This window comes from Hippopotamus amphibius, chromosome 9 (assembly GCF_030028045.1).
Source record: "Hippopotamus amphibius kiboko isolate mHipAmp2 chromosome 9, mHipAmp2.hap2, whole genome shotgun sequence".
In the NCBI taxonomy this organism is placed as follows: domain Eukaryota; kingdom Metazoa; phylum Chordata; class Mammalia; order Artiodactyla; family Hippopotamidae; genus Hippopotamus; species Hippopotamus amphibius.
Window position 1 is genome coordinate 49,354,602 of NC_080194.1, and position 12,593 is coordinate 49,367,194.

The 12,593-nt window shown below is 36.8% G+C and overlaps 1 protein-coding gene across 1 annotated transcript; it reads left to right on the forward strand.

Moving 5' to 3' along the window:
• The first annotated feature begins 2,347 nt into the window (after positions 1–2,347).
• MMP12 (matrix metallopeptidase 12) lies at positions 2,348–11,871 on the forward strand. Its single transcript, XM_057750966.1, has 10 exons — positions 2,348–2,503; positions 3,210–3,457; positions 4,044–4,192; positions 4,304–4,429; positions 7,240–7,401; positions 7,913–8,036; positions 8,864–8,997; positions 9,364–9,523; positions 10,235–10,338; positions 11,225–11,871. Exons 1-10 carry the CDS (start codon positions 2,399–2,401, stop codon positions 11,323–11,325), a joined length of 1,413 nt encoding a protein of 470 aa, XP_057606949.1. The 5' UTR covers positions 2,348–2,398; the 3' UTR covers positions 11,326–11,871.
• Positions 11,872–12,593: the final 722 nt, after the last annotated feature.

Here is a 12,593-nt window from a genome sequence, read left to right on the forward strand (position 1 = left end):
CTGGAAGCCATGTCTCTGTGGGGACTCTCAGCTTCCAGCCTGGGTCTAGATCATAATCTTATCGTAGCTCCTTCTACCACAGGAGATTGGTCTGGGCATGTAGCTGATCTCCTTTTCTCATCCCCATTACCAGCCTCTTTTAAATGTCTTACACAAGAATGCAGTAAAGGAAGGAAGATTCCCAAATGACTAAATCTTTGTCAGGCATTAGGTTAAATAATTTCCCCTATAATTTAAAGTAATTCTTATAATAACTTAAAATAGCTACTGTTATTGTTCCAATTTTACAAATGAAGAAATTAAATCTTAAAGAGATGAAAGTGATCGCCCAAGCTAAGATTCTAAAGCAAATCAACTTGAGCCTTGACCACTGACTGCAATTTCTCTGGTTGCCCAAGGGGTCCAAATTACCCACTTGGGACATTGGATGAGCAAAGACCCAGAGACAATTAAAACTGGGGTGTGACTTTCTATTTTAGCGACCTTTCAGTGAGGACATTCTTTCACTTCCTTTGTATCTTGGGCAGCTTTTACCATCACGCATCTTACATACTACACTCTCTAGACTTCTTGAAAGTCTTCCAAGAACCAGATTCTTTCCTGCTGTGGATAAGACCAATTCTGTCTACTTTCAGAGAAGTTTAGAAGCACACCCTCTTTTGTAATGATTGCTCCCACAAAGGAAGTTTACTACTGATGTCTTTAGGTCCTATTCACCAACTAGATTCCTTCACACATATTTATTGAGCATCTACTAACTTCAAGGTAGTTTTAGGCACCAGGAATACAGTGGTGGACAACACTGACAGTTCCTGTCCTCAGTAGGCATTGTTCTGCTGTTGGAGAACCAACCCCACCCATATTTTCTAATAGATCCCATTTCCCCTGATTTGTAGCCAAACTGTCATGCTCCTCTTATAATTCTCTAATTAAATTCAATATTTGAAAGATTACCTTACAATTCTTCTATGTTATCTTCCTCTTCATGAAGCCTAGAGCCACATCTGGTTGCAAACTTGCAATTCATGGTGTTGTCCTTTAAGGCCAAGGGGAAAAGAATGAATATTAATGAGCACCTGTAGTATGTGCTGTACTTATTACACATTGTCTCATTTAATCATCACAAAAGCACAAGGAGGCAAAAGTTATCATTCTCATTTTCAAATGAAATACCTGAGAATCCTAGAGGTTAAATTGCAGAGCTTGAAGAAGGCAGAGTTTGGAGGTAGATACCAAGTACAATGCAGAGATCCCCTTTCTTTCCTACTTAAGAAGGAAATCATTCACCTGGAGCCCTAACCTCAGGGAAATCCTGGGAAACAGTCAGCATTTCCTAGGCCTTGAAGGTGGGTCAGAGCAATAACTGAATCATAACACACTGTTTTGTGCACCCACTACTCCCTAGACTCTTCGTATAGGATCAGAAAGCAGATCCATTGCTTGCACTTCTGCCTTTGTAATTTACTCCTTGAGTCTTAAATGCTTTCAGTCTTCAAATATTCTCTGTTGACTGAGAGGCAGATTCTGTGTTAATGGAACAATTAGGTCATGGAGGGAGGAGGCTGAGCTGATAGAGAGAGAGAGAGAGAGAGAGAGAGAGATTCCGGAGGCAAACTTTTGCTATCTCCTAAAGTTGAAGCGTTGGCCTTCATGCTACCAACCTGAAGGAGGAAAGGAAATTTCCCTCTGGAATCTCTCTGCCCAGCTACACAGTTGGAATTAGGCCTCAACTTAGATGCCTGAAGATCTCAAGTTATAGAAACAGGATCTGAGCCTGTATAACACAGAGAACAAACATCAAACATCATGATATTATAAACTTTTCCTTTCTAAACATGGAATCTCTATATTACAGTTCTCTAGGGAGCTAGATTCAGCTTAGAAAGTATTCGTCTACTCTAGGAAAAGAAGTTTATTTGTCTAACTTCTTAAATTTAATTTTTAAACAAAGCTTATTTCACCTAAAATAAATATAAGGAAAGTATTATAATGAAAGTTCAGGATCTGAACTTTCTAAAATTTTGCATTTTTAAATTTTCATATTTTAAGTACTTAATATTTCTCATATAATGGTTTACTGTCTAAGGTGGATGGAAGTTGAGGCTTATTTATTTTGAAGAAATGTACTCTGAGTTATCTGAGGGAGGGATGAGTTTGATGCTAGTTGACCCATTGATGGGTTACATATTAATTGACCCATTGTTGGTCCTAGAATAAGGTCATACATGTGTTTGCATGTTTTTGAGGTAAATCAAAGGATGATATCAACTGTGAGTCATGCAAAGGATTTTGTATTCACAGAGCCTGGCCTAAGAGCTATATAAAGAGAGACATTTAAGGAACTTGTACTGAAAAGGAACAGGGTAAACTGGGTTAAACTGTTCAGAAGAAGTGTAGAATGAAGTTTCTTCTGTTAGTACTGGTTCTGCAGGTCGCTGCTTCTGGAGCTGCTCCCCTGACTAACTATTCAGGCCCTGAAGAAAATGACGTGGTATTTGCTCAAGTAAGTATTGACACTATAGAGTTTATCTAGCCTGATTTTGTCTTTAAGATTTATTGCTGTGACCAGTTTTATCTTGAAAAGTACAGTACTATCTGAAAACTGCTTTAGGAGGCTATTTATTTGCTTTTAGCACTTTATTTATTTATTTATTTATTTATTTATTTATTTATGCCAAAGAGGAATGTAAGAAAAAAGAGCCTGGGAAGAAAAAATGTTCCTCTCCTTTTCTAGATGCTTCTGGGGCTGGTCTAAAACTTAAATTGACATGAGACAGGTTAACAGGAGAAAAATCAAACAAAAGTTTAATAACATTTTACACACATGAGAGATTCAGGAAAACTGAGTAACTCTCCCAAATGGCCAAAACCCTTGCCTTTAAGATGCCTTTGAGGACTGGGGCGGGGAGGGTGGGGGGGGCTTGGGGGGGGCGTCAAGGAAGGGAGGGAAGATGGGGATATGTGTATAAAAACGGATGATTGAACCTGGTGTACCCCCCCAAAAAATAAATAAATAAATAAATAAATAAAAAAAAAAGAAAGAAATGGAACAGAAAAAAAAAAAAAAAAAAAAAAAAAAAAAAAAAAAAAAAAAAAAAAAAACCCTTGCCTTAAAAAAACATCAATGTGCAGTTGAGTTATAAATACAGAGCTCCAACAGAAATCTTTCCACATAAAATAATGTATTAATAAATGTATTTTTTTTCCAGAGGTACTTGGTAAACTTTTATGGCCTAGAGATAGAAGCAACTCCAATGACAAAAATGAAAGTCAATAGGGACTCCATGGAGGAAAAAATCCAGGAAATGCAGCAGTTCTTGGGGCTAAAAGTGACCGGGCAACTGGACACATCTACTCTGGACATGATGCACAGACCTCGATGTGGAGTCCCCGATGTTCATAATTTCCGAGTAATGCCAGGGAGGCCAGTCTGGAAGAAACGTTTTATCACCTACAGGTATAACTTCATAACCTAGTATTTTTCTAGTTTCCCCTAGGTCTGTCTTCTAGAAACCTGAACCACTTAGATATAGCCCTAAATCTGGATGTAGATGGGAGGCCCCTCTCAATTGTTAACACTATTCCTGTGTAAAATAGTGTCTCTAGAAGGTAGAATTGTTCACTCAGTGGAGTTGTTGGGCTTGCCAGTCCAGAACAGAGTAGAAAGGCTCTGTAAATAAAAGGAGAATGAAGATGAATCTACAATAAATAAGAGACAAGAGAAAGTTTTCTAGGCTACTTAGATAGATAAATGCAGAAGTTGGGAGCAAGGGCAAAAAGCATAAGCTTCTACAAATGTAAATCCTACATAATGATGATCTGTAAATCATAAATGAGTAGAAATCAAGTTAGATTCTGTTTAAGGAGTAAAGTGCTCAAGGAGAAATATTTCTGTAGCTAATGAAGCAAATTTTTCTTATCTGGCCCATTGATTCACGAAACACTTCATTCTCGAATGATGCTAGCAGAAATGAAGTATTGTAATAAGACAAAATTAACACATGGTTTCGATGTATTTTTGTCTCTCTGTTCTGCTGGTAAAGAATCAATAATTACACTCCTGACATGAAGCCTCAGGATGTTGACTATGCCATCCAGAAAGCTTTTCAAGTATGGAGTGATGTGACCCCCCTGAAATTCAGAAAGATTAACGCAGGCGAGGCGGACATCATGATAAAATTTGCATTTGGAGGTAGAGAATTTGTTACCTCATCTGTCTCATTTGGCATGACTCATAGCATGTATAGATGGACAAATTTTTTTTCTTTTTTCTTTTCTTTCCTTTTTTTTCTTTGTTTATAAGCACATGGAGACTTCAGTTCTTTTGATGGCAGAGGGGGAATTCTAGCTCATGCTTTTGGACCTGGACCTCGTATTGGAGGAGATGCACATTTTGATGAGGCTGAAATGTGGACTAAAAGCTACAGAGGTAGGCTCCCCAAACTCCAAAATGATAGGAAAATCCTAACAAATTCTAAGTTATATCCTGTTTTTGAAAAGCTACAATCTGAGAAAGGATTATAAGGTAGGAAAACTTCTACTGATTAAAAATTTGCCACTAAATAAAAATGTAACACTGTCTCAATTTCACTCTCTATAAATGGAGCATATTGGACTAGATTATTTTAAAGGTCAATTCTAAGAATCTGTGAAGATAAACTAATTTATTAGTATAAACTCAGGAACCTTAAGAACCATAGTATGGAAAGAAAAAAGCCATTATTTAGGGAATCAGTTTTTGGCAGTGCAATCCATAAACTTGAGCAAACACAGATTCTAATTCTATGTACGCCAACCGTTCTAGCATAGGGATGATCATTTACATGATTCATTGTATGCTGACAATTTCTTAGATTCATAGTGACACAGAAAGATGAAATTGTAGAGAAGTTAGAGATCCCTATAAAGAAACTCAAGGTTATATGGTCATGTATTCTCTTGTGGTTCTGGGATAAAATTTTCAGAATGCCCAATTGATCATGTAACAATATCTTGTGTGTATTTACAGAGGGGCTATAACTCATCATCCAGCCCAGACGGTTGGAGGATGAGGGTAACGAGTATCCCCTGTTATTTGGAGAAGTCACTATCTACTGGAGAATTCAAACCATCACATCAGAAGTGTTCCTAATCTTTCTATTGGAAATTCCAGATTATATGACTGTCTCCTGTGGAAAGTAAATGAAGAGAAAATCATCCAGAACATGCTCTATACAGCATCCCCCCCCACCCCCGGCTGATATTGCATGTGCTAGATGGAAATATTTTTATAGACCAGAAAGTCTGTTTTAGTCTGACACGTGGCCTAAGGGTTATGAAATCCATGATTGAGAGGAGAATTTTTCATTGTCAAAAGACAAATGATGTAGGATTAGGTTCTTGCTGAGCCTCAGATCCTCAGTAGACATGCTGAATTTATCTACATTTTAGACAAGAGTATTTGGGGTTTGTAATCTCTTCATCTGACAGGAGAAATTTATGCTGGTTAGCCTCACAAAATTTTTAAAATTCTAAAGAAACTTAGGAAAGTCGTTTAATACAGATCTCTACAGAGAGCGAAATGGGAAGGTTAGTGGGTACCTTGTGAAAAAGCTGGGACGAGAACATTTGTTTCCTGGCTCGTATCTTAGCCCAATGTATACTTTCTACTGTCCATGTTGCCTTGTTTTAATTTGCTTGATTCTAAGCTTTCAAAAAACTAAATTATTTATGAAAATTCTTATTAAAATGCTTATTCTCAGCTTAATTTTGACATGGTAGATTAAATGAACAATTCCCACAATTTTTACTGAGTTTCTATTAGGGTGTTAGGCGATGGGGGTGATTGGATACAGAGATGAAAAGGACACAGTCTTGCCCTTGAGAAGTCCACAATCTAAAAGGAAACAGAACACAAACAAAAATCCATTATTTTGAGATGCTAACGAATGGTGATCTTTTATACAAAATACTATAAAAATTGGGAATAAGATAGTCAAATTGTAAAAGGTTTTGTTTACTCTTCTCAGTCTTATGTGGATTGGAGAGAATTAGTTTTTGCTTCTTCTTTCTCATTATTTGAGAGAAATGAAAGCATCTCTGAGTTAGTCACTGGACCCGTGTGTTACAGGGAATGCTTGGAGGATCTGTGTTCCTAGACACCCCCCCGAGACAGGTGTGAACTCTTTGTTCACCTTGGGTTCTGGAGAGTATTTCAAGATAAGGCCCTGTAGCTAAGTGGTGTGTGATCCTGGGAAGTAAGTTCTGAGCTTCAATTTTGCCATAGAAAAAGAAAGACCAAAGTGAAGGCATGAGACTAGAATGCAGATAAAAAAAATAACAGTCAAGAATTTTCAAATCTTCTGAGAATTAGGAAATTTGAGAGAAAGGACACACCCCTGTCTATTACCTACAAAGGTGCATCTTCTGGGACACACGGGGAAAAAAAAAAGAAAAGAATAGGCATGACTATAACTTGGTAGTGTAAATATGTCTAAATTGTAAATATAGCCCCTTTGATTTCACTTAGGACTGTGTAGAAGGTGAGCCAAGGAATTTTTAGAGCCAAGAAATTTGGATTTGAATCTTGGCTCAAACACTTGATTTGGTCAGTTAATCTTACTGATTCTGTGTCCTCATCTGAAAACAGAGAACACGATAGCTTCCTTTCATTTGTATAAGGCTTAGACATAATGTGGTGCATTTCTCAGTGGCTCATAGTACCTGGAACTCATTATTGCCTTAGTAAAGAATGGTTCCTAAAGACTTTTCTATATCCAGGGAAGCCTGATTAAGAGTAAAAGCAGAACAGGGTCATACGAGTTGAGAATTATTTAGAAGCAATGAACACAGCTGTGAGATATTCCAGAAATTTTAACAATAGGACATATTTCATTTGTCTGATAGTGCAGTGGTCCTTAAACGGAGGCGATTTTGCTCCAAGGGCAGCATTTGAAAATGTGTGGAGACAGTTTTTTTTTGGTTGTCAAAACTAGAGGAGGGATGGTGCTACTTGAATTCAATGGTAAAACCAGAGATTTATAAATATCTGTAATGCACAGGACAGCCCTGACAGCAAAGAATTATCTAGCCTACAATGTCAATAGTGCCAAGGCTGAAAAAACTTGTGCGTGAAGGAGAGGAAATAAGTTAAGTATTTCTAAATGTTTCCCTTTTCATTGTGTCAGATGTTGTGTCATTGTTCTTTAGATGCCAATATATTTTGCTGTTCTTTCCCTCTTTTGATTGGTTTCCTCTTAGGCACAAACTTGTTCCTAGTTGCTGTTCATGAGCTTGGCCATTCCTTGGGTCTAGACCATTCCAATGATCGAAATGCCATAATGTTCCCCAACATAAGATACACTGACCACAACACATTTCACCTCTCTGCTGATGACATACATGGCATTCAGTCTCTCTATGGTGAGTTGAATTTTTTTTTACCATTTTGCTGAATAAAGATACTCACTTTTATGAATAATCTCATGCTATCTGCATTTGGATAAAACTTTAACATCTGTCTCCTCTTTTAGCTCCATGAAAATTCTGTGAGGTGGGTAGCACAGGCATTATCTTCATTTTATGGTGGAGTCCAGGAGGACCTAGTATGTTAATGCCCGAGTCAGAGGCAAAACCTGAGTATTCTGGCCTCAAGTCTGTTCTTTGTATCCAACATACCATTGTCTTTTCAAGAAGGCACACAGAGAGACAATCTAAACAATCTAAGCAGAACAGAGAGCAGAGTGATCAGATTTTTCTCATCCATGACGTTGCAACCACATGAGGGAAAACATCTTTATTGTATGCTTCCTATGAGTATTATAGACAGCTTAAATTGCTTTTCTTGCATTTTTCATCACGAAAGTGAATGTTTCTTCCTCTTACAAACTAAAAGGCATTTTTTTTTCTAATGCTTCTCGAAATGTATTTTCAGGAGGCCCAGAAAAACACAAACCCACATCAAGTCCTGATGGTACAGACACGGCTACTTGTGACCCCAATATGAGTTTTGATGCTGTCACTACAGTAGGAAATAAAATATTTTTCTTTAAAGACAGGTAGGATCATTTTCATATCTAACAAATAATAAAGGCTTGGCCCTTAGATTTTTGCATGTGTCAGAGAATAGTAGAAAATAATAATAAAAAAATGCAGTAGATAAAATTTGTGAGTAGGGACTTGGACTTCATTCTGTAGGCAATGGAGAGGCCTTGAAGATCTTGAAGCAAGAGAGGGATGTGATTATATTTGCTTTAACTAGAAAATGGGGGTCTAAAAAATTGATCTGTGGTAGGAATCTGGGTTGGGGAAAGATAAGACAGGGAGCAGGGAAGTCAGACTATTTTAATCACAGGTTTAAATTAAAATGGTGAAATCTGGAATTAAAGCTGTGGCAGGGTACCTATTTAAAAGACTTGATTCTTGATTATAAATAAGAGAATTCCAGGATGACTTATGGTTTTATCTTAGAACACATATTGAATCAGATATTAGAGGGGTGGGGCAGTGGAGAAAACTAGTATTTGATAGGTAGGACAAATATTCTCCATTTTTGAGATTATGAAACAGACATCTGAGGTTGAGTCGACTTCCTTTAGGTTACGAAACTGGTGACTGGGTTGTAAGGTCAGACTAGAACCTAGATCCCTTGATTCCAAGCTCCATGGTATTTCCATATGCCAGTTTGCCTGTTTAGATCATCGTTATTAGTATCAGAGTTGATTAAAATCCATTGCATATGGTGCTCCTACACAAATGTCCATGAAACAGAGTGTGAAGCTAATGGAAAGAAACATTAAGTTCTTTCACAGGTCCTTCCCACTCACTTTTCATGGATCTTCAGTCTATGATGATTTTTTAATATGTGTTAAATATTCCACATCAGGTTCTTCTGGTGGAAGCTTCCTGAGAGTTCAGAGAGAAGAGTTAGTTTAATTTCTTCTTTAGGCCAAAACTTACCATCTGGCATTCAAGCTGCCTATGAAATTGGAGCCAGAAACCACGTTTTTCTTTTTAAAGGTAATTCCAATGTTTAGTTTTGCTACTGAGACTACTTCCAAGGAAGAGAACAAATTAAGGAAATACTACTTTTTATAAACATAAACTAAAAAGCACTCCAGGTTTTATTAATGGTGGCTCTGAAATATAGCCTAAAATAGGGTAAAATTTAGATAATATGTAAAACTTTTTGCAAAATTTGTAAAATATAAGATGGTAATACTTTGAAGAAAAGCATACAGAACCATAGAAGGTAGACCTTGTTTAAGAACAAGGAGCAACATATTTTGAAACTACAAAAAAAGAATGATGTTGCTTGTATTGAGTCAGTATTTCTATTACTCTATCTGTATGATTTCTGTGTACCCTTTCTCGTTGTCTTCACAGATGATAAGTACTGGTTAATGAGCAATTTGAAACCGCAGTTAAAGTATCCTAAGAGCATATATTCATTGGGCTTCCCCAACTCTGTGACAAAAATTGATGCAGCTGTTTTTAACCCACTTTTCTATAAGACCTACTTCTTTGTAGATAACCAGTTTTGGAGGTGAGTTTTAATGGTTGGTAATTTGACCCTTAAGATTTGTGAAGTAGGCAGGGAATGGGGTTTTTCAGAAGACAGGTTTTCTATCTAAAGTCCAAAGGATCCTTGACTTTCCTGGGAGAGGGATCAAGAGACTATAGGACTAGAACAGTTATTTTCAACCTAGTTCTTTTCTCTGTACTTTTGGTTTATGATAGGAGATAACAATGTATTTTTTAAAAGGAACACTTTAAATAAAATGTCATGTTACTTATCATAGTAGAAATGCATTGAAAAACAGTGGTATAGATATATGAGACCTAGTATTTGCAATCAGTTTGGAGGGCGTATGGATTTTCAGATTCCTTTCTAAAACCGCTGGACCCAAGGAGACAGAATGAGGAAACCATCTTTTGAATGACAGCAGATCCTACAAGGTCTTCTAACTGGAAATTAGAGAATCAGGCTCTAGCATTCGTGGAAGCATTGTGGAGGAGGAGGGAAGTGCTTGCCTAAAGTCAGGAAGCCTAGAGTTTTAGTCCTATAGAAACTTAGAGTAAATCAGTGAACTGTTTTGGTCCTTGGTTTTCTTATGGGTGCAGTTTAAACCCTTTCAGGAAGAGCCTTTCAGGAGAGAGTAAGGTGGGTTTTGTGATTCATAATCATGATATGGCAAGCTTAATGTCATGAAATCCATTTTCTGATGCAGTTTCTGCTGGTTATTTCTTTGCTCAGGTACGATGAGAGGAGAAAATTCTTGGAACCTGGTTACCCCAAGTTGATTACCACATACTTCCCAGGAATTGGCCCAAAAATTGATGCAGTCTTCTATTCCAACAGTAAGTAGATTAGGAAACCATGAAAATAATGGAGATCCCTTTTTAAAATACTGAACTGATTATAAAGCCTTCAAGATCAGAGAACAGGGCTCCAAAATGGAAAATAAAGGACTCTGCAGTTCTCCATAGCGTCACGGAGAGAAAACCCACAATGTGTTTGGCTCAGAATAGGTGGGTTAGAAGAAAGACTGAGGTGGAGTCAATGGTATCAGACAGGGAGCATATAATTACTGCCACTTCCATATGTCTGAGTCTGGAATTACAAATCACATCAAGCTGTGCAGTATACGTGAGTGAGCATATAGCAGCCAAGATTTAGGCAAGCAGAAGTCTTTTGTATTTTTTTATATTTTGAATTCTTTACCTTCCTTTCAGTCCCTTCCACCTTTCATGGGTACTTGTAGACTGGGGCTGAGGGTGGGATAAAAGAAGCTTGAGTTTGAGTTTGTGTTTGTGAATGTATTCAAGCAAGATCAGCCCAAGCAAAATTGCTTGGATGAAGATATTTTGGGTTTTATTCCCACCCCTGTGTCTTATTTACTTTCCCCACCAAGGCTTCTATGTACCCTACCTGAGCCCATTCTCCTCTCTTCCCTCAGAATCCTCCACTTAGAATGTGACTTTTCAAAAACATTTTCATTTTGAGAGTCGGCCTTAAAGACCAAACAACCTTCTCAATAAAGTTAATGAAGATATTTATGGTGTAATGACTAGCAGTAGGAAGATATCTGGGGGCAGGATATCTAGCCAAGGGACCCAACATTTATAATCTTGAATTGGACCTTATCTAATCCAGATAACGTAAAAAAACACAGATCTGTTATCTTTCTTTTTTTAAAGAAATACAAGCAGAGAATTAAACTATTTAATTTGTTTTCATTTTTAGGACGCTACCATTTCTTCCAAGGATCTAATGTACTTGAATATGATGTCTTATCCCATCGTGTCACCAAAAGGCTGAAAAGCAATACCAAGCTAGGTTGTTAGGAGTGATATAATTAATGGTGTTTGTCAATTCACTTCAGTTTAACAAGTATTTATTGCATACTTGCTATGTGCCCAGTACCATTACATGATGATGTGTATCATAAGATAAGGTAAAATCTGTAGGCAGTAAATAAATGATTATATACGTTAAGTGATTATATAAAATACACAATGATTCTTTGACTTTGAAAACCCGCATTGTCAATTTTTATTGGACTCTACTGCTAAGTTTGAAAAGAGACACCTGCAAAGGTCAAAAGAATATCTTGGTTCCTAACATCCTTGAACTGAGAAATTATAATTATTTCTCTGGTTTAACTAAGTCAAGAAATCATTAGTTTCTATAACCATTAAAAGTTTCAGCAAGGGTATCATTTAAATTATTTTGGAGTAAAAAAAGACTATACTTAGAATTTTATAATGATAATTAATGAAAGTAATATATAAGTTATATAATTATGGTCATAATGTAATTTTATTCTGTTGTCAGTGTTGATTTTTCTAATATCTTTTATAATATACATATTTTTCTCAAATAAACACTTTGAAAGTATTTGGTTTTTAAGAATTTTTTTTTTAAGAATTTTTTTCTTGAAAGACAAAATGTGTTTTGAAAATAATTCTGGACCTACTCCTAAATAAAATAAGTCTCTACGTTGCTATACCAAAGGGTGAATAAGAGATAAGGCAACCAGAAAAAGGAAAGGGTTATATTTGTTTTGGCCACTTGTCTAAGGCCACCTGAATCTTTGGTCTCAAGTCCAGACAGCTTTCTTCAGATTACATACAACCCCAAGGAGCACCTACAGTGTATGACCACAAGCTGGAGAGAAGAAGGAATGTAATCGGAACTTCCCAATTCAGTAAAATTTTTGTCACAGCTCACGTCAATTTTCTCCACTGCCTTGACACACATTCTGCCTCTCTGGATTGCACACATATTAAAGCTCTCACTAATAACTTATGAGTTTATAGAACGCTTACAGTTTTCTATGTATTTTCACACAGTTGTTGATTGATGTACTCATGATCCAATGAATGGTCAAGCCCATTTCAGCTCATATGATTGTTTTTGACTAGTGCAATAAACAAGTCAGGGGAAACATGAGGATCAGAAAGAATCTAGGTAGGGATGGAGAGTGCACGCCTTCATAGGTTAGACCTATTCTCATGTATGTGCTCCTTCAGTATAATAATCCTAGAGTTGTCTTTATAAGGAGTAGGGTCAAGTTATCCTTAGAAGAAATGTTATTTCTCCACAGAAAGAG